The sequence below is a fragment of the Ornithorhynchus anatinus genome, chromosome 1 (assembly GCF_004115215.2).
Source record: "Ornithorhynchus anatinus isolate Pmale09 chromosome 1, mOrnAna1.pri.v4, whole genome shotgun sequence".
Classification (NCBI taxonomy): domain Eukaryota; kingdom Metazoa; phylum Chordata; class Mammalia; order Monotremata; family Ornithorhynchidae; genus Ornithorhynchus; species Ornithorhynchus anatinus.
Genome location: NC_041728.1, coordinates 58,951,390 through 58,978,240, shown reverse-complemented (window position 1 = coordinate 58,978,240; position 26,851 = coordinate 58,951,390). Strand labels below are relative to the sequence as shown.

Below are 26,851 nucleotides of genomic sequence, written 5' to 3'. Positions count from 1 at the left end.
TATTTTTTAAGAGGGAGACCAGAAATCACAGAAGCTTGCTGCATTGGCTTCCTGAAAAATGTGCTGCCGCTGGGCTGCCTCCTACTGCCTGAGCTGCTCCGGCCGTTGCCCGTTTGAAGGTTCAGCCCCTCTTTCTTGACTCTTTTGTCAAGGCCCCGGACCTTCTGTTGGTCAGGAACGGTGTGTGTGACCTTCCTCACCCGGAGCGGAGTTGCGGAGTAAGTCTAGCATCTCGAGGTTCAGTAGTAAAAGTTTGCTTCGCCCTCGTACCCGCTGTTGCCACCGCATCGTGATGATGATGATGATAACAACAATAATAACAACTAATATTTGTTAATCCCTCACCATGGACCAAGCACTGTATTAAGTGCTGGGGTAGGTCCAAGACAGACTGTCTCGTAGAGAGGTTTTTAAGAACGGTTCTGGTGAGGTTTTAATTCTTTTTCAATGAGAATGATATTTGGGGAAGGTTTATGTTTGAGAAAGTTTGGTTTACTGCTCCGCAGGCATCCATTTTTCTCAGCCGACCCAGTTAAAAGAAGGGTTGTTGAGGGAATGGAATCTGAGGAAGAGGTAATATATAGATGTCCTTTGTCTTCAAAGAAGATGCTAGTCATGGTGACGTTGTCATCCAGGGGCCTATGTAGATGAAAATAAAAAAGGCAGAGCAATGGCATCCAGGACCCCCCTGAATTTGCCTTGCCGCCAGCCTAAGCTTGGATTTAGTTCACCGAGAGCTCTTCAGGCATGATTGTTTTGGAATCTCTCTGGCCACTTTCCTCAGTCCAAGCCTCCATATGAAGTCAGATCTGGCTCTGCAGTGCCGAGCCCCCTCAGCAGTGCCTTCTTAATCATCATTACTGGTGGCATCTGCCAGAACGTCCTAAAGGATTCTTGAAGGGGAGCCAGAGCTTTGGAAAAAGTAGGTGAATAGTTGAAGAACAGTCGGACTGGAGGTTTTTAAGGGTAGGTTGTTAGGCCCATTTTGACTTTTCCATCAGAATTGGGTTTTCAGGTTCTCCTGAGAGAATTATTTACCACTCCCATTCATCGAGGGCTGAGTGGCTACTTTAGGGCCAGAGAAAGCAGAAATAAAAATCTTCAGTTTGAACTCAGAGAGATCTCCCCGAGATTTAATGTTCTATCAAAGTACTTTGATCACGGGCCTCTTTATTTTCTGCGAAGTCTCATCGGTCCGTTACTCAGTTCATCAATCAGTGGTATTTATTGAGTGCTTTCTGTGTGCCCAGAGCTGTACTGAGTGCTTGGGAGGGTACGATACCTGAAACTGTAGCAGTGTGAATTAGTCAGTGATTGCCAATCGTGACTTTAACGTTTTCTGAAATGTCCTTTACTTAGAATGCAAGGCCTTTGGTGACAGTAAACAGCTTATCCTAACACACGGAGGAGGCTATAGGTTTCTTTTCTGATCTTTACTCTGTGTGCTAGCCTCCAGGTCTTCATTTGGAACTATTGTAAACAGTTCTGAGACGTGATATGGAACCATTAGTGGAAATTCATCTGGACAGTAGAGTGACTTTATATGCTGTTTCTAGCAATGGTTTGATTTGAATTCTGAGTATATAGGGAAGGCTACCAGCACTAAACACTGAACATTATGTCGTTGAACTAAATGTGCTGGAAGGATAGGGTTTCTTGTCAGCTGCAGGATTAAATGCTGCAAACCCTCCTCCATAAATGTTTGTTGGGGACTTTTTTCAGTAGTAAAGCATCCAGCGAGATAAGTGCTGGAAATGAGAGATAAACGTGACTACAGGTTGCCATGAAATAAGAAAATATGATATATTTAGAGTGGCTATTTTCCCTCAAAATTAAAATTGGTTAAATCCATGAACCTTGTGTAACTTCTTGTAATGGATTATTTTCCTTGAATAATAATAATAATTGCATTTGTTAAGTGCTTACTATGTGCCAAGCATTGCTCTAAGTGCTGGGATAGATACAAGGTTATCAGGTTGTCCCACTTGGGGCTCACAGTCTTGTATCCCCATTTTACAGATGAGGTAACTGAGGCGCAGAGAAGTTAAGTGACTTGCCCAAAGTCACACAGCTGGCAAGTGGTGGAGTTGGAATTAGAACCCACAACCTCTGACTCCCAAGGCTGTGCTCTTTCCACTAAGCCATGCTGCTTCTCTATTCACAATTCTTGAATCGTGGCAACTAATTATTATTACTGTTTGTAGTGGACTCGGTTTAAATTTGAAGCTCATATGGGAGGAGAAAAAGCAGTTGGAGAAGAAGTATGCAATTGCCATCAAACAAAACTAAGGTAACACATGATGAGACCTGGAGGTGCTACCTACCAGGCCCTTTGTTTTAGGAAGTAGGTTCGCAAATGTCTTTTGGCCTAGAAAGTTTTCATCAGCTGACCCCCACACTGTACCCAGGTCCCAGGCTTGATAACAGAAATTTGGAACCAGATAAACATCCCGGTCACCCAGTTAAGCACAAGTCTAGAGCTGTGGGTAGCCTTTTCCATATTTATTAAGAATATTATGCCTTTCTAGTGTGATTTCTTTTAGGTCTCGGATCTGTGGCCTTCGCTAATTTGCACGATTGGTATAACCACACTTTTCCCAAAGAGGAACAAGGGGGATGAAAGATGGGGAGAAGGGGGACAGAAGGATAAGGAGACAAAGATTTTTTTTTTAAATAATTCAGTGCGCTGAGTGAACTAGTCTCCTGCTTGCTCCGTATGGTATGAGAATACAATGCAGTTCTGCCAGAATGTATGTTTTCACTGTGGGTTTGGGCTAGATTGTGACAGCAGTGTTAGGGATTGTTCCTCCGACAACATGTGTGTGTATGGAAACAGTGGCGTTAGAAAAATAGGTTGGGCACGAGCACTCGGCTTGGAGATGGCGTGAATAGTAGAATGTGAGTTTTTCTAAATGAGGCATTGTGTAAAAATACAACCCCTGTGTAATAGAAGTGTATATAAGTGGTTAGTAGTTGATTCTAGTTTTAATCAGACATTTGACGGTTTCCTAATATAGCGTTAAGCCCTTAGTACACAGAAAGCGCTCAGTAGATACCACTGATTGATCTGATTAATCCTCTGATTAATACCATAATTAGTGTTAGGGGTTCCAGCTCAAGTTCTTGGAATTGGGTCAGCACATCCGGATTGAAATCCTCAGATCATTGGGAGGGAAATGGATTTGGGGATTTCTTATTGAAGCATATCTCTCACAAAACTAGCCCAGTTTAGGGGTGTCTGTGGGGAACAGGGGCATAGCCAGGCAAATATTTTAGCTCTGAAACTTATTTGAACAAATCTCGTGGCCCACCTATTGGCAAGCAGTCCTTGCCCTGGGTTATAGTCTGGCCTGTCTGGCGGTGCCCCAGGAAGAGGTAGAAGAGAAAAGAGGACAGGGCCCAACTACCGGTTAGTGGAACTTCGAAAACCTCGTTTACCATAAAGCCGTTTCCGTCCATCCCCGGGTCCCACTGACTCTGCAGTTTTTAAAACAGCTTGCCTTTACTGTTAGCATCGGGTTTTGAAATGCAGACCGACAGAGGCAGACTACTTCATCGTCTTCCTCTGCTGGGAACCGCACTGCAGCCCTTCGCCTGACTTGGCCTCAGTGCTCCGGGTTCATTCCAGATTGAGCACACATAACGAGCTTTTGTGTCCAAACCCAACAAAGAAGTCATCCCTTTAGGGGTTAAAGAATTAGGTAGGGTGGAGGCCCGGGTGGTGGTGGGATAGTTATCTTATGAGCAACTTACTCTTTCTGACGTAGCGCTGCTGAGGCGAATACTTGTCTGAGCCTCCGCCTACGGTAAGAGGACATTGGCGGCCGGGCACAAATTATGTGAATGGCTTTCACCCTTGAGTCGGTGCCAGGGAGAAGATGAGTGTTTTAGATAAAGAGAAAGAGCATTACCAGAGTGTCCCTGTGATTCCAAAAGAAATCCAACAGTAACGAAAGCACTCTAATGATGGTGATAGACTCTCCCGTCAGGAAAGACGGACGAGCCTCAGCTTGAGACTTCAGGGCTAAGGAATTGAGTATAGTGCTAGAGGTCCGTGTAGAGTCAAGCACACACATAGGTTACACAGTCACCCACAAAGGTAAACAATCCAAAGATGTGCATACGAGGGAGCAAACATAAACACACACATGGACACCCACCTAAGACAAACACACACATAAAAACGCCTGCACGTCTGGGAGCCTTGAATGTATGCATTGTGACTTGGACAACTATGCCTTTTAAAGCATTAAAGGTTGCTTTTAAACACAAGCTTCTATGACAAAAACATTTCTCATTTTGAATATGTGCAGAATATTTCTAAAGGAGAAGGAATCCTAGGAACCTGCTTATCAGGGAAGCTTTGTTCTTCTTGTCTCCTCACCCGTTCCCTCCCATCCTTTCTTGCCCCCCCCCCCCACCTCTCTTTAGTTTCCCCACTTTCTTGAGTTTACCACACCTTTCTGGAAGCATTTTGGCATGATTGCCTCCTCCTCCAGTCTTTAAGCTTGTTGTGGGCAGGGAACATGTGTACCAACTCTGTTGTATTGTACTCTTCCAAGTGCTTAGTACAATTCTCTGCCCATAGTAAGCATTCAGTAAATACCATTGATTGAGATTGATTGATGATGGCTTTAGAAGTGTTCGTTTTTAGGCTGGGCTCTAGGAAAGCTTGAGATGCTAATTCTTATTGCCTTTCTGAAAAGGGTTTATTGTGAAACTCTTTGCCTCGTGAGTGGTTCAGACAGTTGAGAAAAGAAAAAAAAATCACTCCAAACCCAAACTCACCTTCTGGGGTAATTGTTCTCATCCTAATGTTTAAAATAAATAAGGAGATAAGCACTGTTGATACCAGAGAGACGGATTTGAGCTGGGAGAGTTTTACTGGAGAGAGCACAGGTTTCGGGGTCAAGGCACTTAAATTCTAATCTCACTTCTGCCACTGGTCTTGCTGTGTGACCCCTGACAAGTCACTTAGTCTCTCTGGTCCTCAGTTTCCTCATCTGTAAAATGGGGAAAATAATATCTGCTTCTTTCAGCTTCACAGAGCTGCTGTTGGCACAGATGAAATGTGATGTGTGAAGGCACATTAGAAAAATAAAAGCAATAATAATAATGGAAAATATAGCTGAGGCATCTTTAGTCACCGTGAGGACAGTACTGAATTTTCTTTTGTGACCTGATTTTTGCTATGATGAAGGGGAAAGAAGTACATACGGCATCTTTACTTTCAAAACATATGCTCCTGAAATTGCTACAAATTAAGTGGTATGGAATACTTTTTACAATTAAGGGAACGTAGGATAAAAGAAAAGATAGGGATGTTAGGACTTCTTTTGCAAGCATGCATTGGAGGAAATTGACATTACTTGCAAACGTTCTTTTCTCCCCCAAGTTCAAAGTAATTTGAGGATTCCTCCTTATAACAATGTGTGTCCAGGTCTACCTTAATAAATTGAGGCTTCTATTCCCCTCCCTGTGTCTCAAAATAATTTGGCATCAAACACCTGAAAATATGGACCAGAAATAAAATATGTGAGACCTCCATTTTTTGTTCAGAGTGGGGTCTTAAAACCATCTAGAGCCACAGAGGGACAGGATTGAATCAAATTTTCTCGGAGATGGTCATTCCTGGCATTTTAGTACAGTGTTTCACACGTGGTAGACCCTTAATAAAATCTATTACTACTAGGTAATGTGGTAGGATGAGGGTCAACCAGGCATAGGTGTGCATGTGAGAACAAGGTAAGCCAAATAATACTGCTTCCCAGCCGCAATTGGTAGAATTTTTTTTTTCCATGAAAACACGGACAGGCCACCTCATAAGTATTATTTCCTTCCTGTTTTTTGGCAGCAGCATCGCACCCTGGGGAGTATAAGATGTACCAGTAATTATTTCAACCTGTGAGTCAGGGTGCAAAAGAAAGAGAAATCCACCCTCTCCCCTTTCTCCGAAGGTGATTTCCCCTTGGCCATCGTGCATTTTGCAGGGCTGTGAGGTGGAGAGGCAGGAGACTGGGTTTAGTTGGCTGGTCGGTACCCAATGGTTGGGAGACCCCAGGGAAAGACTTCTTTCCTGCTGACGCCACAACTGTTAACAAGACGGTTTGAGGATCTTGCCTTGGATTTAGGAACGTGCCGATCCCCTCTCCCCAAATAGTCTAAGACACCAGTTTGGCTGACAGTTGTTCACGTCTTGGTCTTCAGGGTTGGGAGGTGGCGATGGATTTAGACTTTGAGGCTTTGATGCGATTCTGGAGACATGTCCAGCTTTCTTTACCGTGGGAGAGTGAAGATTGCAGTAGAGAAGGGGAAGGGGCTCGAAACAGGGTGTGAGGGAGGTAGGTCAGAGGGAACCCAGGAGACCCAGCCCGAGTTACAACAGAGCTCACTGCAAACATGATTGGAGAAGTGAGTTTGTGTGTGTGTATGTTTGCCCGTCTTTGCACAGGAGCCTTTCCACCTTTCCGAAGGCTAATTGGTGAATTGCCGTAGGAGGACTCTTTACCTAATACGTTTTTTCTTCTTTTTCCCCCCCCAAAGGGAGAAAGTGGGTGGGGTCTCCGGACAGTTGGCGCGCTACTACTAGCTTTTTTTAAAGGGAAAAAAGCAGATGAGGTCTTTAGACATTTGGTGCTCCACTACTAGTTTTTTTTAAAAGGGAAAAATTGGGGGGGGGGGCCCTCCAGGGAATTGACGTGCGTCTCCAGGGAGATGATGTGCTACTGCTATACTAGTTTTTTTTAAAGGGAAAAAGTGGGTGGGGGGGTCTGCGGCCGTTTAGTGCGCTACTGCTAAGTAGTTTTTTTTAAAGGGAAAAATAGGGTGGGGTCTCCAGGGAGATGATGTGCTACAACTAGTTTTTTTTTTAAGGGAAACTGTGGGTGGGGTCCGCGGACATTTGATGCGTTGCCACCAAATAGTAGTTTTAAAGAGAAAAATTGGGTGGGGACTCCAAGATTAGGTTGCGCTACTACTAATTTTTTTTTTTAAGGGAAAAGTGGGTGGGGTCTCCAGGGAGATGATGGGCTACCAATTTTTTTTTTAAAGGGGGAAAAAGTGGGTGGGGTCTCGGGGGAGAGAATGCACCACTACTACTACTAAATAGGTTTTTTTTAAAAAAGGGGACAAAGTGAGTGGGGTCTCGGGGAGATGATACAATACTACTACTAAATCGTTTTTTGTTTTGTTTTAAAGGGGAAAACGTGGGTGGGGTCTCAGGGGAGATGATACCCTATATACCCTACTACTAAATAGGTTTTTTTTTTAAAAGGGGAAAAAATGGGTGAGGTCTAAAGGGAGATGACACTTTATGATACCCTATTACTAAAAAGGTTTTTTGTTTTTAAAAAAGGGGAAAAAGTGGGAGGGGGTCTCAAGGGAGATGATACCCTACTACTAAATAGGTTCTTTTTTAAAAAAAGTGGAAAAAGTGGATGGGGGCTGAAGAGAGATGACACCCTATGATACCCTACTACTAAATAGGGTTTTTTTTAAAAAAAGGGGGGGAAAAGTGGGTGGGGTCTCCAGGGAGAGGGTGCGCTCACAACTCCAGAGCTCCCCTCGGAAATCCCAGCGATGGAATGAAAACAAAAACGTAGTTTTTCCTTTTTTTTTTTGGTCGGTGTCGGTGGCCTTGCTGGTAGGGAAGGGACTTTCCCCAGCCAACGTTTGTGTCGCTCAAGGCCTTTCCCGGGAGATGCTTAACCCCCGAGGGGCCGGCCATCCTTGGGGGCTGGGGGAGGGAGAGAGAGGGATGCAGGCCCAGGCTGGGGGGGGGGTGCTGACCCCCCACTTCCCAGCCCCGCAATTCCTCCCCACCCCGGACGGCCCCCAGCCCCAAATAATGATAATAGTGGTATTTGTTAAGCGCTTACTATGTGCAAAGCAGTCTTCTAAGAGCTGGGGGATATAAAGTGATCAGGTTGACCCACGTGGGGCTCACAGTTTTAATCCCCATTTTTACAGATGAGGTAACTGAGGCACAGAGAAGTTAAGGGACTTGCCCAAAGTCACACAGCTGGCAAGCGGAGGAGCCGGGATTAGAACCCGTGACCTCTGACTCCCAAGCCCAGGTTCTTTCCACTGAGCCACGCTGCTTCTCTATGGTATGTGCTAAGCACTGTTCCAAGCGCTGGGGTAGATCCAGGGTCATCACATTGCCCCACCTGGGGCTCACATTTTTTAATCCCCATTTTTACAGCCAACAGGCACAGAGGAAGTGAAACGACTTGCCCAAGGTCACACAGCAGACAAGTGGAGGAGCCGGGATTAGAACCCACGCCCTCTGACTCCCAGGCCCGGGCTCTTTCCACTAAACCACAACGCTTCTCTAAATGCGGGGAGGGAGTGTGGAGAGGGATGCGTTTTGGATGAGCATCGTTAGGGGCAGCGAACGTGGCTGCTTCATCCTCTTGCCTGGAGCCCCTCTGAACGCTTAGCACAATGCTCTGCACATAGTAAGCGCCCAGCGGCGATTGACATCACAAAGCCCCCCTCGGCGAGCCACATCCCTTTTGGAACCCCGGAGGGACTCTTAGAGGAGGGTCGACATCATTCGGTCCTTCGCTCAGGCCTATTTATTGAGCCACCGACTGTGTGCAGAGCACTGTACTAAACGCATGGGAGAGTACAGTGTAATGAACAGATGCATTCCCTGCCCTTTCCAGCCAGCCACCTGAACGAATGGATCTGTGCAACGTGCGTGTATGTGTGTATGTCTGTACTTTCCCTTCCCAAACACGATTCAGCCGCATTTTACTTCCCATCCCCTCTCACCTTTTGATCATAGCAGCACTTATCCTAACGCGCCTCCCCGGCGCTCTCTCATTAAGGTCCTTTATCTGAAAAATGTGGCCCCCCTTTTCCCTTGCAGACAGCGGCGGAGCTTTTCTAACTAGAGAGCATCTAAATCCAGCCTTTAGAAACACACAGAGCAATTAAAATCATTAGACACCTCCTTCCTGCTTTCCTTGCGCCTCGTGTCCAGCCCCGTCATGCAGATTTGGGGGAATTTCAGTTCCATGCATAATTTGGGCATAATTGCCCAGCTGCCGTAGGGGCTGCGTGCCTTGCAGCTGACCTTGGTCAGTGTGTCTGGCCTTTGAATGAATGTTTGCCTTCTTTCTTCCCTACTCTGACAGTTCCCCACTCTCCCTCCCCTTGCAGCGCAGGCCTCGTCTGCCCTAACCTCCCACTCCCCTTTTTCCCCCTCTCCCTGAGTAGCTGGGGAAAGAGGCTGTTCAAGTCTTGCTCCCTTATTTCCTCTTGAGCGGTTTGCATGGTTTTTTTTCAGGGAGTGGGAAAGTGCAGAACAAGTGTGTTTTAAATTGCTTTAGTATCTCGTCCCGGATTTGTTTCTATTTTAGAAGCTCGAGGTGTGGAGAGGATAGAAAATGGGGTATAGCTTGGAGGGAGGTGGGTGGGGGGCTTGGGGAGCTGATAAACTGCTGTGGAGGTGAAGATCTGCTACATCTCTACCCCCAGGTATTTCTTTTTGGCCAGGTCAGTTGGTGGGAGGGAGGAGGAGCAGCAGGAGGCTCTACGTACCCAAGATGAATTTTCCGATGTGAAAGATACCTTCCTCTACTTATCCCCAGACCCCACCTCCTTCACAACCTATTTTCCCCATCTTGTAGCCCCTTTTTCTTCTCCCCTCATCTCCCTCTTAAAATGTGTGTCCCAAACCGCCATCGGGGCAACCCATTTTATCCCCCCCCCCCCCCCCCCCAACCTCCAACATCAGTTTGTGTTACTGTGGCCAGAGATGGGGATGGGGTGAGGTTTCCAGGCACTCGAGTGGGGAGTTCCCAGGTACAGAGGGATGGAGCTGGAAATCTAGGATAGGGAATCCCTCCAGCTCCTAATACAGTGCTGGGCATTTAGGAAGTGTTTAACAAATATCACAAATAGTATTAGGGTCAGGGGCTGCCTCCCTCCCCTCTAATCTTCCCTTTCCTCCCCCCCCCCCCCCCCGGCCCCTCTTGTCCCTTCTCCTCTTTCCCTTTGTTTCCATTTTCCTTGCTGCCACATGTCCCCTTTTGTGGGAAAACTGAGAGTATCTGCTCATCCTCCCGGCAGAGGCCCGGATAACTTCTCCTGTAAAGGGAAGGAGAGCTTAAGACACACAGAGTCTGGTTTACATTCTTCCCCCATCCCCATTCACAAAATCCCTTCCCCCTCCCTTCCACCCCCGCCTGCTTCTGCGGGAGCGAGAGTGTGCATGTGTGTGTCTGTGTGTCTGTGTGTATGATGTTTGAGATGGGAGTTGTGTCCCGAAGTTCTTTTTTGTGGACGATGGAAGGCGGAGAGGGAGAGGAGAATGAGAGGAGGCTGTTTTCTTGAGGGAAATCCTTGGTTGGGACTTTAAAAACACTCCAGGACAAAAGTGTTCCCCCAATTGTGTGGGAATTGAGCCCTCTAGAGCTTTGGACAAAGACCCCTGCGGAATTACAGGGAATTAATGTCAGTTTTGCCCTCCGGCCCTTACTTCTTTTACAATAAAGCCAAAAAAGAATTGGTATGCAAATGGTCACCTTGCTAAAGATCTTTTTGTTTTTTTATTTTTGCTACTTAAAAATCTGCCGCAAATTGTTGTTTAAAGAACTCCAATAGACCCTTGAAGACCCAAAAAACCCAGTAGTTGTCTGACTCTAGCTATGAATGCGTCTACCACAAAGCTCTTAATTTCTTGTTCAAACATTTCTCCAAGCTGTTACTCAGGAAATAAAAATGTATGCTGTTTGCCTATAGAAGATTAAAAGTTTACCTTCGGTGTGACAGCTCCTTCAGTCTGGGTTGTACCATGTCTCTATTTTATATTATTGAGGAACAAGTCTGAACCAGACAGAATGGATTTGCTAAAAAAGAACAAGGTTGTATTTTTTTTTTAATTTTCGTGATTCATAACCAGAAATAGTTGTTCGCACTGTTTTGGTGATCACAAACCTGAAATGTATATGAGTGCTACTTTTTGGTTTATTGAGGGAATAGTTAAAATCTAAATATTTGGTTTAGCAAAACTGAACTCTGGTAGCTGGTGGATCTGGGAAATTTCTGAAGGGCTTTTCTCTCACTTTTTTTTTCTTCTTATACAACGCTTATAATTTCAGCACTGGAAACTTAAAACACATACGCAGCCCTGAGAAGGTTTTCACATCTGTCCAAGCCTGTGTGTTGATTCCCCAGGGTCCTATTTATAATAATCTAACAAGATAGAATCTGCCTTTGAATATCTGTAAATATGGCTAAAGATCACAAAACTGAACTCATAATTGTTCAAGACAAAAAGGCAGCCTATAGTGTTTGATGAATGTTCGTATCCCCGTATCCCTTTGCAGAAGAAGAAGATAAAACACAAATATTTTTTTTAAAACCTTTCCCTCATCTCATTTTTCAGCAATCAACACTTAGGGTGATGCACTTTTTTAGGCTCTTGGAGGCAGTAGGAGCAACTCTCTGTGCTCTGCTAAATTCGAACGTGGTATTGAGGATGAAGCCAATTTATCATCTCTGGTTTCTTTATTTTGATGACCCAACAATGATAAGAGTGCCTCCCAATTGCTCCCTCTAGATTTTGGTTAAAGCATGGTGCAGTGTGGTGGTTGTGGACCGCTGCCTGAGAGAGCATTTGCTGAATCTGATCTGTGGATAAAGAGGTGGCCAGATCTCAGGGTTGTCTATCAGATGATATACAATTCATTCAGCAAGCAAGGAACTTTGTGTTTTAGGGGTCAGTCTTTCTGAAATATCGATGCCCGTCACAGCTTCTGTGAACATTTTTAATGTGCCTGAATGGAAGGATTCCCCCTATTCGGGATGATTTAATTGACCTGCATGTGTTTGCGGCTAATGGGATAAACTCTTCTCTAGTTTCCCCACCCCGTTCACTTTATCTCTGCCCCTCAGTTTCTTCACTAATAAAATGGGACCATCAGAGCGGTCACCAGGCTCTGTGAAAGTCAAACATATTATGTAATATAATACTTGTAATATTAAAAGTTCTAAACGTATTGCAGAAATCAGGATGGGGTGTTTTTTAGTGGTGAAAGATAGCAAATTTCCAATTTTATGGAGTGTCACATCTGATGACAAATACAAGTCGAATGAAATTTTAGTCTTACCTAAGGAAAAAAGATGTTCCTTGCCCCGGTTTTATTTGCCATTTTTTCTGATTAGAAGCTGCTTTAATGGTTTAAATTAATGCAGATATGCTAATAAAAATTGCCCCTTTCTCCTCTGATTAGGACTCTTCTGTCTAATACTTAGGTGTCCATCCACTTTTTATAAAGGATTAGGATTATTTTCTCTAAAAAAGAGAAAACAACTTCAGAACTGAGTTCTGAATAGTAAGCCATTGTGAACAAATTTGCTTGAACTGACTTAGAGAGCCAGCTGAGGAAGGCTACTCCTGTGAGTGACATCTTTTGCCACAGCTCCCCCTCCCCCACGATTCTCCCCGAGGAGAGCTGGCTAAAGAGCGATTTGGGACAGTTGGAGAAACTCATGCTTAATTCAGTGCCTGTTTTTCCCAAAAGGAACAGGGACATTCTCTTGGACTAGGGAATAACACCGTCAAGAGAAAGTACAGTTCTGCTTTGACCTTTGAACCTCTCCCCGTTCCGCCCCTGCCGGAGAAATCGGCCTTTACCAGGTTAGATTAATCCCACACATTGGACACAGTTGAACCGGCACCTTTTGAAAAAGAAATATCAGCCCAAGAACATCATGATGAACCTCTGTCTTACATTTGTAAAACGTGATTAGATATTATATCGGCATTGTCTAAATCCATGGTATTAGTTTCTGTAAATGTGTTGAGTGGTATTTTCATCTAAAAAGTCTCATACTGCGATAACACCAATTTAAAAAACTCTTTCTCATCCTCTTGTTCCCGGACTACTCTCTTTTAATCATTCTGAATGAATCTCTGTATTTTGAATTCTCTTTCACGTTTCCTTTCACCAGTCATTCCCCCGGCACAGGCAGTCCCCTCATCCCCCCCAGATAGGGTCTGTGGGTCTTTTTTAGACTAAAATCTCTTCCTCAAAAGTAGGACCTTTCTGATAGCTCACTGTTGGTTGCGGCGCTGACTGGACTGTTGAAGTGTGCTTGATGCTCTAGTTGTCTTGGGTGCCACAGCAGAGTTGCAGCTGTAGGCAAAAAGCCAAAAGATGTCTGCTGCTACTTAATTGAATAAGGGTCTAAGTAAATTTCGCTGGCACTCATGTGATCAACCCTTCTGCAGGAGCACGAAAGAGAATGTTGCATTGTCCCCGTATTTGAGATTTGGGAGCACAGAACTATCATCCTTTCCTCTGGCATACCCAAGTGGGATCTCAGATAGGGGCTCTGGTTCTGTGCAAGTCCCCAGTTCGTGCTTAAAAAATCCTCAGCAAGATCTATGGCCAAAGCGTGTAACGCCCCTGTAAATATTGTTTGTATGAATTGGGTCCTTCATCTTTTGTTTAGCAGCAGCTTGTTAATCATCAGCAGATTAGTGCTGCTTTCTTCTGACACATGAATATATTTTGGGTTAGAAAATCCTTGTGCTCAATAAAACTGTGTGGCTGAACAATTGAGAAAGTACGCGGGAGCTCTGAATTGGATTTTCTCTTCTCCCCCCTCGTCTCCCCCTCTGCAACCCCCTCCTGCCCCGGGCTGTGCCCGTCCCTTCCCGATCCTAAATGCAAGCAGGTTTCTGCAGTCTAGTGCAGAAGAGACACGTTAAACACAGCTAAATAAATCATGTTTACTCTTGGCGTTCTTGGTAGTGAAAAATCTGTTGGCTGTTTTTACTTCCTTATTTCTCAGCATTTGCTTCCTACCTGTTTTTGAGTGCATGCCCAGAAATAGTAGTTTTGTCAAATGAGGGGATTATGCCAACCAGGAGTGCTCTCTGCCAAGTAAGCTGCTGGATTGCAAAACACAGTGACTTTTTTAGTGACATTGATATTTTTTTCAAAGAAATTAGTTTGTAGAATAAGGGTATTAAAATGCACTTTAAAAAAGAAAACAACAACCCTGCAGAACAAGAAAATATAATGGAAGGTAGAGTTCCGCGAGGCCAGCCGTGAAAGATTTAGACTTATTGTATAGCAGTTTTTCCTCTGAAATGGCCACTTGTAATGATGAAAGTTTTAGAAGATTGACAGAAACAGGGGAATGCAATGAAATGTTGCTTTCAGGTCTCAACGTGGTCAGATCAGATCTTTAACCATGGCTTTTCACTCAGAAATGGGTCAGAGCCGAACCTGTCTCCTTCATGGGGACCTAAATCTTTCCCCCGAGCCAATGTCCTATGCTGCTCAGAATCACATGATGAATTTTTTCTTTTGCGTTTTGAGGCCCCTTGAGCACTTACTGCAGTAATTGTCCCACCTAAATTCAGGCCTCAGATTTGGAAGGCCGTGGACTTCCTAATAAAGCTCAACAACCTTGACTTGTAGACATGCCTTGCTTTTATCTACCCCAGCACTTAGAACACAGTGCTTGACACATAGTAAGCACTTGACAAATGCCATAATTATAATGATCTTCAGATGTGGTGTTTCTGTGCATCTAAAAACAGACAGAGAACCACAGTGCCACAGACTTTCATCGCTGGGTCAGTCAACTAATCAATTATCTATAAATTCCAGTCATGCCTTGAAAATGCACTATCTATTTCAGTTTCTTAGGACTAGAGTAGCAAATCAGCTCCATTTTAGAAGTAGAAGAAGAAAAGAAACTAAAATCAAATCCAAGGCAGTGTGTTATGATTTCCCCCAGTTTCTAATGGGAATACTCTGCAATAGAAATGATATTTCCATTGAGGTTTGCACTGCCAGTTTCTTTAATTACATTAAATAGTGGTGTAAACCTCAAATGAATGTAAACCTCTGTGGCAACGTAAGTCCTGAGCAAGGCAATATTGAATCTTAAGGAATAATGTTACTAGTGTTAATGTGTTAACAATCCTTATTAAATTAATAATGTGAAGTGTTAATTTTTACAACTTCTGTTGTATACACACTTTAAGTCTGCATCAGTTTGTTAAAAGATTAAAAATGGATTAAATGCTATAAAAAGTGAGAAGCTTGGTTATGATGTGGCTGCATGAAAACAGAATTGGTGATTTTTATTCCTTTCAAGCTGTAAGGAAGACTTACATCATGTCTATATCAAATGCCTACTAAATTCACAAAATTAGGGTTAAGAGGCCTGCTTTGTTGAAAGTAATCGTAGGCCTGTTAAATAATTTTTTTATCAGTGCCTTGACATCCCAGGCCATAAAAAAAGTGTTGTTCAAGGTCGATATGAAGCATTGAGTTGCATCTAGAATCTTCTGATTTCCACTGAAAAGATACAGGTCTTTATTTTATCACGGGACTAGAGGTGAGTTAGTTTGATATTGCTTCCTTAACACTGACCATGACTGAGAACCCGAGTTACTTTGCTAACTGATTTGGAAACATTTTTACCATTTCTCATCTTCTTGAAGCCATGTTTTTTTTTTTTTCTTCCCTTCACAAGGGGCAAGTCTGTTCTTTCTGATTGGAGTTTCTTTTACTGCCCAGGTAAAACTGGATGGGCTATCATTAAGCTCTCCACTTCTGCAATCTGCACCTGAGATTTGGATTCCTCATTTGATGGTTTCACACCTGAATGGTTGTAATAAATTCCTCACAAGGCCCCTGGCTTCCTTTATGTTTCTTTTATTGGCTACACTGAATCATTTTCTTCCCTTAATTTTCCAGGATCCTCACTACTACTCATTACTCCTTTATTTATTTAAGTGCATTCACAGATCATAAAACGGTTTGGCCTCCCCTTGCTGGATGGATTTTGGGAGGCTTCTAGGAATATAACACCTTCGTATTTTTTTTTGCCAGCTGGTTTCTGGATACTATCCAGCTGGGAATCCTGATGCCAGAATGTGCCTCTAGTCTAGGACCCAAATTTGTCACTCCATTGTTTTGGTGTGACCTGCCAGAATGGTTCCTTCTGGCATTTTCTCAAGAGGATAGCTTGATCTGTAAAATTGCTGGATTTCAAATTCCTGTGTAAGTCTTGAAGCTTCATGCTTGTAACTCCTCCGTGGCCTGGGACTTGGTTGGATTAAATCTTGCCCCGTGGTCTGAATTCTGTGCTTTTTGGATTATTAGGTCAGTTGAGCATTCTTATTTGGGGATATAAAAGTGTCATGGGAAATGTAGACTGCAGGTTCAAAAACCACCAATCAAGTCCTGAGGGAAATGTGCCTCTGCAGGAAGAAACCCACTGTAATATAATGCAAATTCTTTTATTCCCTCCAATGAGTTTTATTGTACATAAAAGGTGAAGTGTGTCCTCTGTTTTCTCATTTACTGGGCGGTGAGCTTTTCTGAAATCTGGTGATTGTATTTTTCATATAACTGTACTTTATTCAGAGGAGTTTACCATTTTAAATGTCAGTGGTATGCTTTTGAGGCAGACTATGAGCAAAATTGTCTACCAAAACAGAGCAAGAAGTTCAGGTAGTTTGCTAGACAATTTAAGCAAAAAAGTAAATTTTTTTTAAAGTGATTCAGTCTGACAGAATGCTTTTTGAGTTGATTTCTGCAGTGAGCAGGTCCCCAGGATAGTCACCTGGTTTCTTCATTGTTCCATGTGTGTTCCTTGTAGTTGCAGTTTGGGGTGGAAATCAGCACATTTTGTGTTCCCAGGACACAAACTATATAGTTTGTGTTTTATTTCACAAGGATTTGAGGTTGATTTTTCTTTTCCTCTGCTTTAAAGTAGGGTGGGTGCAGGCCTTCCTGGGTCCCACAACCCTCCTGGGGTTTGGCTCTTGGGCACTACTCTCAGTTAGAATGGCACCCCTTTTTGAAGTAAGGAAGGCCACACTTGCCAGCCCTGCTCTGAACTTTTTATTTTCCTGCCTCTTGATTGCAATACCAGCCTCGGATAGGCAGGCGGTGGCTGGGAAGAAGTTGTTCAATGATAAGCCTTCTGCCCATCACCGTTTTTTTTTTGTTTTTCAGTTAGGTGTGTCCAAACCCTGGGCCTTATGTGGAAACAGTGTGAAACAAAGAAGCAGAAGGAGTTCACTGCCTAAATGGATTGTATAGGCAGAAATCGTTCAGCTAAGAAGTTTCTTATATTTCTAAGCACTGCACTAAGTTCAACAGTTGGAATGGTCAGGCCCAAATTATTTACGTGAATCTAGGGATCACTACTTTCTTGACTCCCAGTTTCTCCCTTGTTGGACTTTGAAACCATATTCCTTCAAAATTCACATGTACAGACATCTGTCTTCTCAGCGGTGCCTTAAAACTCCATTTTAATTCATTCAGGGCAGGGATGTGTGATTAGACACATCCCTTGAAGAGATACAGATTTTGATTGGCATGAATATGTCGAGCGATACAGCTGTGTTCATAGAATAATCTGGAAGAAGGATTAAACACCTAAAAAGATTTAAGCTATCTGGCTCTTAGAGAAACTGGGGAAAGCAACAGTGAAAACAGGTGTCTTAAAAGTTAGTGTGGGGAGAGATTCGTTGGGGACTATCTTCGTTCTAGCAAGAACATATTCACCCCCTTCCTTCGGAAGCCCCCTCCAAGATGAAAAAACAAATGTTTGTGATACTGTTAACGCGATTCACACTTCGAGCTTGGGCATTTATTTCTATCCATTTCTGGGATGAATTGAATGTGCAGAGGATGTGCAGTGTTAGTGTAAATATTTTAAAGTGTGATTCATTCTGACAGATATGACATGAAAGTGGAGGAGGAGCTTCAGGGTGAGAGAGCCCCCGTGTCTAGTAACTCCCCGAGCATAAAGGAAAGTATGCTTGTGCCTCCTTTCCAAATGCCAAGGCCCTCGGTGTTGGCCAGGAGTTCCACGGGGCGGGAGGCTAGCGGGTCGCTCAGCATCTGTTTGGCAGGAGGGTGGAAGAGGCCCGTAATAAAGCTCATTGCACAGCAGCAGTGGGTTGTGACCCGTTGAGGAAAACTTCCAAACTTTCTGCCCTTGCCGGGAACACCTCTAGCATAGTGGAGTGTGCACTGTTCAGAGAGGGTGCTATTCACAGCCTGGTAATATCTTGCCTCTGTCCAGATTGTGGGACAGACTTAAAAAAAATTTGATGATATTTTTTAATAATATGATGGTATTTGTTAGGCGCTTACTGTGTGCCAAGCATTGCTCTAAGCACTGGAATAGATACAAGGTAATGAGGTTGCCTACGTGGGACACAGCCTGAATCCCCATTTTACAGATGAGGTAACTGAGGCACCGAGAAATTAAGTGACTTGCCTAACGTCACACAGCTGATAAGTAGTGAAGCCGGGATTAGAAGCGTATACTATGTCAGGCACTATTCCTAGCCCTGGGATAGATACAAGCTGATCAGTTTGGACACAGTCCATGTCCCACATTGGGCTCCAAGTCTTAACCCCCATTTTACAGATGAGGTAACAGGCACAGAAAAGTTAAGTGACTTGACTACAGTCACACAGCAGACAACTGACAGAGTAGAATTGGAACTCAGGTCCTTCTGACTCCCAGGCCCGGACTTTTTCCACTAGCCCATGCTGCTTCTCTCTTTCCAGAGAGTCCTTTATTCAAGGCACCAAACCATTCTCTTTGCCAGCTTGATCAGAGGGTTGTCATTGTTCTAATATTTCATTTTGAAATAGCTTAAATAAATGCTTAACTCCATTTTAAATGTATTTTTATATAAGCCATGATATTGAAATAAGCTCATAAGAACGCCAAGGGAAGTACGTACCATCAGCTGTCTAAACCCTTACACAATTCCAGGGCACTTAAAAAAACAAACATACCTCAAAATGCCAACAAAAAATACCTCCCAACAAGGCAACAGGGAAATTTATAGGCTGAAAAAGGTGTTTACATAACGTTCAGGTTCTGACACAAACTATAACAAAAGTCAGGAAATATAAAGGTGAACCTAGCCCTCTTCAGGCACAACAACACAAGCGTTGCCTAATTTAACATCCTGGGCCCCAGCAAATACCTAGACATAGTGAGACATGTTAGAGAGGGAGAGGACCGCAATTAGGGTGTGGCCTCAGTTTTACCTTTTTTGGTAACTTTTTTGGGGTCAGGAGGGAGGTAGGGGCCTTGTGGGGAGGAGCTAGATGGAGGCTGGGAATCTAGAATGCATATTCAAGGTGACAGGTCAGTTAAACAGTGCTTCCCAGTTTATATGATAGTCCTTCAGTTTGGAAAGGACTCCAATTTATGTGAGGGTAATCCCCAACCCTTTCTATAGTCTGCTTGATTTTTTTCATTCATAGTTAAGCAGTGCCACCAAATAAATTAAATGGAAAGCGAGTTTGCTATTTGCCGTTCCTCAGAATGCGGTGGAAGCAGTAAACAAAAAGAGGGAATAGACTCTGCACATATGAAGAAATTTTTTTTTTCTTATAAGGTCAAACCGAAATCCAGTTACAAAAAAGGGAAGTTAGATTCCTAAGAAAACCCCTAGAAGATGTGGTATGGTTAGAGGATTGTGCCAGGTGTGGGGAGGGAGGTGTCCAGTGCTCACATACGTAGGACTCAAATAAAGTAGCCCTCAATATTTCAGACACAGAATTTTCAAAATGGATGTCATCAGCTCCTAATTAAATATATTTTGACTGCAGGATCATCTTTACTAGCTAATATGGGTTACTACATGCTGCAGTGAGAATCCTTAGTGGAGCACTTTTTTTTTTTTAAAAAAAAAACGGTATTTATGTGATTACTATGTGCCAGGCACTGTGCTAATCACTGGGGTAGATACAAGATAATCAGGTGGGACACAGTTCCTGTCCTACAAAGGGCTCTCACAGTCTGTCCCCAATTTACAGATGACGTAACTGTAGCACAGAGGAGTTAAGCGACTTGTCCGAGCTGTTCCAATAAGAGCCCGAACTTACCTGGTGGTGAGAAAGGACTGGTGGTCTGAGGACTGTATTTGCTCAGCAGGGCAGAAGGACTGGCACCTTAGTCACCAGGAGGATAACATGCTTCCTTTATTCTCCCTGCCTGTTTAGGGTGATAAGCCTCTGGAATATCCTATTCAGGCTCTCCAGGGCCTTTCCTAGCTTTCCTCAGGGACACTTCCTCCTCTTCCCATGTCCCTTCTTTAATCTTTCTAGACTATGATTAAAGCCAAGAGAACGGCCACCGGAACCACGGTGCGGAAGATGTAGGGGGAATGTCACCCACTTCGAGTGTCAAGCCCCAAGAAATTAGCCACTTTTCTGAGCCTTGTGGGTTCTGCACTGCAGCTAGGCCCCTCACCACGCACTCTTGGGCGCTGTCCCCATTTAAGAGATGCGGAAGTCGGCGAGACTCCGGGGTTGTGAAAGGATGGGCCCAAGGTTAAACATGACCCTGGCAGAGTCAGTGTCAGAAGGAGGGTTTAAATTCAAAGCTTGAGACTCCTGGGCCTGGACTCGGGACCTGTTATTATCAAGTACCATGAGTCTTACACCTCCGTTTGCCCTTCTCTATCGATCTTGAGAATATCCACATTTCCCAGACTAAAGAAACACAACTGGTTCTTTAGTGTTAAGCACTATACTTTAGTGATACCCCTACCCCTCGCCCCCCTTAGTGTATAGGTCTGTTTTAAAATCATCTTTAAAACAAAGTAGCTGGCAAAATATTTAACAGATTAGAAAGAAATGTTTTTATTTGCTCGCATTTGAATTGGGTTATCTGCCGATCTTGTTTATGAAATTTTGTGCTGCCTTTTCCTGCACAGACTGTGACTCTCAAATCTTCCCCGCTCCATTTCCATATTTCTGCATGCTTGTTCTTTGTTAATCACTTGGCAAGCGCTTATTTGAATATTAAAAATTTCTTTAATCATCAAAGGCAGGAGCACAGCTTCATGAATATTCATATTTTTTCTCCTCAGACTGGATTCTAGTTCATTACCCTGCAGTACAGCCAAACAGTCATCAATCGCGCTCATTACAGCCGCTGGCGTTTTGATTGGCTGCCTGCTGCTGGTAGCTTTTTTTTTTTCCTCCATGAGCTGTCGTGTACCTGCCAACAACAAAAAAATATCAACAATGCAAGAATAAATTTCTCTGGTTGAAAAACAACTTTGCAAACTTGTCAAACAGTCCTCATTGCTTTTTTAACCCCCCCCCCCCAAAAAAAAGGAGAAGGAGAAACTTGAGCTTTAGAGATGAATATTTGTCAAGAGAGTTGACGTAAGTTTCATTTGCATAATGACTTTGTACTTCTGCATTAATAAAATTTGCATATGAAGCCATGTTAATTACTCCTGATCATGCTTTTTGCATTCATGCATAGTAATTTTCTCCGACTTGTGAGAATTAATGTCTTGGCATGGGGGAGGGGGGGTTAGGGTACTGTCACATTTGTGTGCCAGGGTCTCTCACTCATACACTGTTTCTTGCTCACAACGTCTCTTTCCCTGATCTATGACTCATTTATGCAATATCTGTTGGAGCCCTCTATTAAAAAAAGTATCAATTTAAGAGGCAACCCATATTGAGAAAAATGCACATTGCCTATAAAATATATTTTCAGAGTGTGTATGCGTGTGTGCGCGGGTACGCATGCGTGCGCGTGCAATTATTTCTAGATGCCTAGATGGGAAAACCAAATTTGGAAGGAAACAAAATTGTTTAGATGAAAGCGTGACTGTTATATTGTGCAAAATTTGCTGTGTCTAGCTTTCAGTGCAAGGTTATTTGTGTATGTCTGTTTTTGCACATGTGCGTGTTTGTGTCTGTGGTTGAGGGCGTGTTAGTCTGCTTCATGGATACGTATGTAGATGAATGAATTGAAGGAATGTTTGAAAGGGGTGCCAAAGTACATTAACAAAGGTTTCAAATTCTATTTCTAATATTTAAAGCACATGAATTGATTTATTTTGTCAGGAAATATTTCTTGTAGTTGGTTTTAAAGCTCAGCAAATACTGCGGGTGCTAGTTATCAACATTTGTACCTGACTCATGGAAAAACTCCTCAGATTAATCAAAATTGAAAAATATAAAATCATCCAGTGCTAAAGACGTATAGAGTTCAGACTGGAACTAAGACTTGATGTCACTGTACTTTTGTATGGACTGTGATTTCTCAGGCAGAGATTTCACATTTACTGTCGAAGAAGGCAAGCAGGATCTTGGACCCAAGGGGACCAGAGAGGGACTGAACAGGGTGTATAGCTGCCTAATTGTTGTTGTCTTCATTAGATCTCTTAGTAACATTGAGAACACTTCCTATTTCATGACCATATTTTGGGGTATGTATTTCCACCAGAATGCTTTGCGCCTTACTGAAGACAGTTGCACAAAGCCACCTCCTTTCAGATTCAAAGGACTACGTCCCACGATGGGCTCTCCTGGTGGCAAGGAGAGGTCATTCCTTACTTTCAAAAGGCTCTCTCCATGCATCCTGGCAGCCACATGTCCTGAGAAACTGCAGTCAGTGAGGAATGTTCCCCAATTCATCAATAGTCAGTCTAAATATCTTCACGATTTGCATCAGTGAGAAACTACGACTCCAACCACATCTGGGATACAATTCCTTACTATGTGTAGCTTCCATCAGCGAACGGGGACTGGGCTCATAATATTTAGGGGAGTCCAGAACCCCTAGTTTTGAGAAGGACAGATAGCAAACTTTGGTGTAAGAACTAGGCACCATGGTTTGGGAATCAGTCTTTTGATTGTAAAATCAAGCCTTTCACTGAAGTCTTTCAGGCAGCTCCTGGGATGGGCCCAGCTATCTTCTCATGCCAGTTTTATACTCACCACTAGTACAATGTAGTACTAGGCCAAAGAGAAGCCTGGTATGAATAAGGGTTGCCTTAATTTTTTTTGCTTTTTTCTCTTAAACCTGTCCTATTTCCTCCGGTTATTTTCTCTGCATGAGGTGGGTACACAAGCTCCTCTCTCAGTAAAGGAAATTAATTTTGAGTTCCCTTTGCATTTGTAAAATGATCCTGGCTCCTCCTTACCCAGCCCTTTAATGTTTCAGAAGTTATTGATCCCCCCCCCATCCACCCCAAGTCTTATATAAATGTCTTGGAGAAATGATATCAGGGAAAAACATCCCCTGGTCTTTAATTGAAGAGGGGGTGGAACCTGGCTTTGTAGCCTTTTGGTGCTTAAGGATCAGGAGGAAAGCTTCTCTTGCAAGCTTTTCCGCCCTGCTTCTGGAGCCTTCTGAGAACCATGGTCATGAGTCGTCCCATTCCCACTCCCACGCCAGGTCTTAGTTTTTCCCTCATTGCTCCACAAAGCTTTGCTTTTGCTCTCCTTTTCCCTCATTGCTCCACAAAGCTCTGCTTTTGCTCTCTGATCTACTCTCAACATGACTCTACCTTTTTGCGCTGCATAGTACCAGACCCTGAGGGAGTTCCCACACCCTACCCTCAAGTCTTGTCTGCACTGGCTATCCCCTGCTCAGCAGTTCCCAGAGAGCCCGAGGGGTGTGGATTGGAACATCCAGTTGCCCTCAGGATGCCTGTCATGGGCGTTGTGAACCACGTGATTTTGGCCCCGGAGTTGTCAGTAGTAATGTGTAGAGTTTTGGGTGCGGGGGAATGGTTTCGATCCTGAGCAAGCATAATTTAGCGGGTTGGTGACAGCTACTGATTGACTGCAACTCTAGGAGAATGATGGAAGCTGCTCTCTCATGGGTTCTGCCTCCACTGTGGGTTGAGCTGGATTCCCAGTCTCGCTCACCCAATCCCCCCCTAATCAATGGCGTTTATTGAGCACTTACTCTATGCATAGTGCTGTACTCGGCCTAGAAGAGTACAGTTCAAGAGAATTGGTAGACCCAGCTCCTCCCTTCAAGGGGCTTGCAGTCTAGTGGTGATCCAAAAATTTCTCACTGGGCCTGATTAAGACTCTAAATCAGATCTGTCCGACTCTTTAGCTCTTTACAGTCTTCTTTCCCCTCCGAATTTCATTCCCCCTTTAAAGTCGCACATCGCTGTTATTTTCCCTCTGCCCTCAGAGTGAAAAACTGGCACCCATGCAGCCACTATCCTTTTAGGCTCTGTTGGTTAGAGATTGGCGATTCAGAGTTCAGGATCAACACTCTCTATTCCTTAGGGTGCAGAAATATTGTTCAGACCATTCTCTGCATTAAAATGCCCCACACCTTCAAAAGATCATAGAGACACACTGTTTAACTCAAATATAATTTTGTGCCCTCATGTAATCTCAATGAGGGCGGGGATCGTGCCTACCACCTCCATTTTATTGTACTCTCCTGAATGCTTAGTATATTGCTCTGCACACAAAAAGCACCAAATATGTTCCATTAATAGACTGATTGATTAATGTTACTTAACAAAGCAGCAGAACTCATTTCAGGTTCACCGTTGCTTTTCCCACCCCTCCCCCTGTGGATAAGACAGCTGAGCTCTGTCCTATTTCTAAGCCACACCACAAACTGGGGCAAACCCATCTCAGCCAGTCAGTGGTATTTATTGAGTACTTCCTGAATATGCAGAGCACCGTGTTAAATGCTTGAGAGTGTACCATACAGTGGAGAGGGTAGATAGGATCCCTGCCCACGAGGAGCTTATGCTCAGACTACGGGGATGGGAACTTCTGACTTGGCTACCCAGGTATTGTGACATCCCTTGTGCAGTCAGTTGAAAGCAGCTGCTATTATGGAGTTAGTCTTTTTGGCTTCCAGGAGAGTGGGGCTTGGGATAGAGTAGGCCCACAGTGCAGTTAACAGTCTTATTCGTACTTGTTCATGAAACGTTTCCAGTCTGGTCACATGGGCAGAACCAGCCAGGAGCCCAAGCAATGACTGTATTTTTTAGAGCAGCCCCTCACCAGATAGCCCACATTTTATCCCTGATGTTTGGAGCTCAAGTATTTACATGGGGAATTTAGTCTCTTCACTTGTGGTTTTGGCAAAGGCTTCACACGAATGGTGGGTCCTGGTGGTCTCTCAGCCTTCGAAGATAAACGACCAAAATCAAGTGCAGTCATTGCAGAGAGGAACACGGGGTGCCAAGTCAGGGATGAGATGGCTCAGTTTGCCTCCCATGTGGCTACATGCCAGGTCAACACGTAGTCAATGCCTTACGGTCTGGGTCTTCAGCGGTGGGGAGGTGGCGTCCCAAAACATTGCCTGATTGACAGTCTAAGACTTCTTCCGGGGAGGAGTGATGGGGGTGGGGAGGGGCCGGGGGTATGAAGACCATGTCTTATTCTTTGGGTGTGGATATGTGTATCTGTGGAGATTATGGCTTTGCGTTTTCATTTCTTTGTAATGATCCTTTCAGGCTAGTGACAAGAGAGTGATTTTGACGGGCACCTCTCTGGCACCTGCTTTCATCATTAAAATTGCAGCAGAGTAAATAAATAAGTGGTGCGGTTGGGGACTGGAGGGGAGGTGGAGGCATGCGGCAAGGGAGATGGGAAGGGAGAGAAGATGATTTGTATTTTTTCAGCTATTGGGAGAGGGGACTGCTCCAATTTTGAAAGGCTTTCTAGGGAAACAATCTAGTAACAGCAGGGCCTTCACAGTGTATGGCTAGCGCCTGCTCAGAAGAGTTAGGAAGCATGGTGGGCCTTGGAGGCTTTAGTCTGGGAACCTGATTTCTGGCACCTCAGTGAAGGCTTTTAAGCTGTAAATCAGTGCAGATTGTCTGTGCTGGTAGGTTGAGTCTGTTTGAGCAGCAGCTGGGCAGAAAGCCTCCCCAGTTCCGTGTCAGTTGCAGGCATTCACACACGGCCATAAAGCAGTAATTCCCTTTGGATTTGGCCTCCCCTGGACTTGCCCTGACAGCTCCAGTTTTCATCGGCACCACCTCAGCCCGCCCTGCTCCAGTCCACCTCTCTCACCACCTCATCCCCTTTTTCACGCGCCCTTCCTTCCAGTCTTTCCCGTCTGAGTCCTTCCCTCAGAAATGGCCTTCAGCGCGCTGGCTCTGGCTGGCTTCCAGGGGTTCCCCGAGGCCCCTCCCTCTCTCCTCTCCCCTCTCCCCAACCCCCCGCATCTCAATCCAGCCCTAGCTTTTCTTCTAAGATGAGGACCACGGTCTCCTCAGCTTCCACACCACCCCTTAAAGTAGAAAGTTTGAAGCAAGCGAAAGCAGAGTAGCGCTTCTCCGGGTTCTTCCCCGCTCCTTCCCGACGCCGCCTCTCTCGTCCCTCTCCCTCGTCCTTACCCTCTTGCTCTCCTCTCCCATTAAACTTAGGTCCGACTGACAGTTTTTTCTATTGTTTTTTCTCCAGGGCCGTCCAGGCCTGCAAAGCTGCCGGCGGCTCCCATAGCTGCCTCCTCCCACCCTCACACATCAGTGATTACGCCACCTCTCCGCGCTCTGGCCTCTCTCCCGCCCTGCCTTAGCCTGCCCTGCTGTGGTGCACATACAGTCTCAGTTGGCGGGCCTCAGACTGAGAGTCAGACTGAGACTTCAGGCCCATTTGGATGTCATTGTCAGTTGTCAGGTAATAGAACAATTTTTTTTTTTTTTTGGTTCTGTCATGTTCATATCTGAAGGTCAGTAAAGTGCTGCCAAGTTTTGTGGTCTTAATATCTATCTATCGATCAATCTATGAAAATACAGTGGGAAAGGTTCACCTTGCCTGCTGGGTGGGAAAAAAAGGGGGTTGGGGGAGGACACTCTGGGAAGCGGGGAAACCTGTGGAGCGTTTATAGAACTTAGAGGGAAGGACAACCAACCCCACTACCAACCCCACCATGATCACTACATTTCTGAGGAGACGGCGTTCGGATCCTTGAGATTCCAGATTTCTTCTCTGTGGGATGTTTAAGATCAGTCTGAGAATGTGTCCCTTCTGAAGCCTTCTCAAGTCCCCAGCCCTGCCCCATCCCCAGTGGTTGGTATCTT

General features: G+C 44.4%; 1 protein-coding gene across 2 annotated transcripts in view; it reads left to right on the top strand.

The window, feature by feature from the left end:
* The window catches only part of BCL11B (BAF chromatin remodeling complex subunit BCL11B), a 112,845-nt gene that overhangs the window by 18,308 nt on the left and 67,686 nt on the right, over nucleotides 1-26,851 (top strand). The window contains exon 3 of one of the 2 annotated variants that reach the window (XM_029064652.1): nucleotides 26,232-26,447. The exons of the other annotated variant lie outside the window; for it this stretch is intronic. Within the exon in view, the coding sequence (XP_028920485.1) occupies nucleotides 26,232-26,447 (216 nt within the window). The remainder of the gene's footprint in view (nucleotides 1-26,231; nucleotides 26,448-26,851) is intronic. 2 annotated transcript variants of the gene reach the window in all.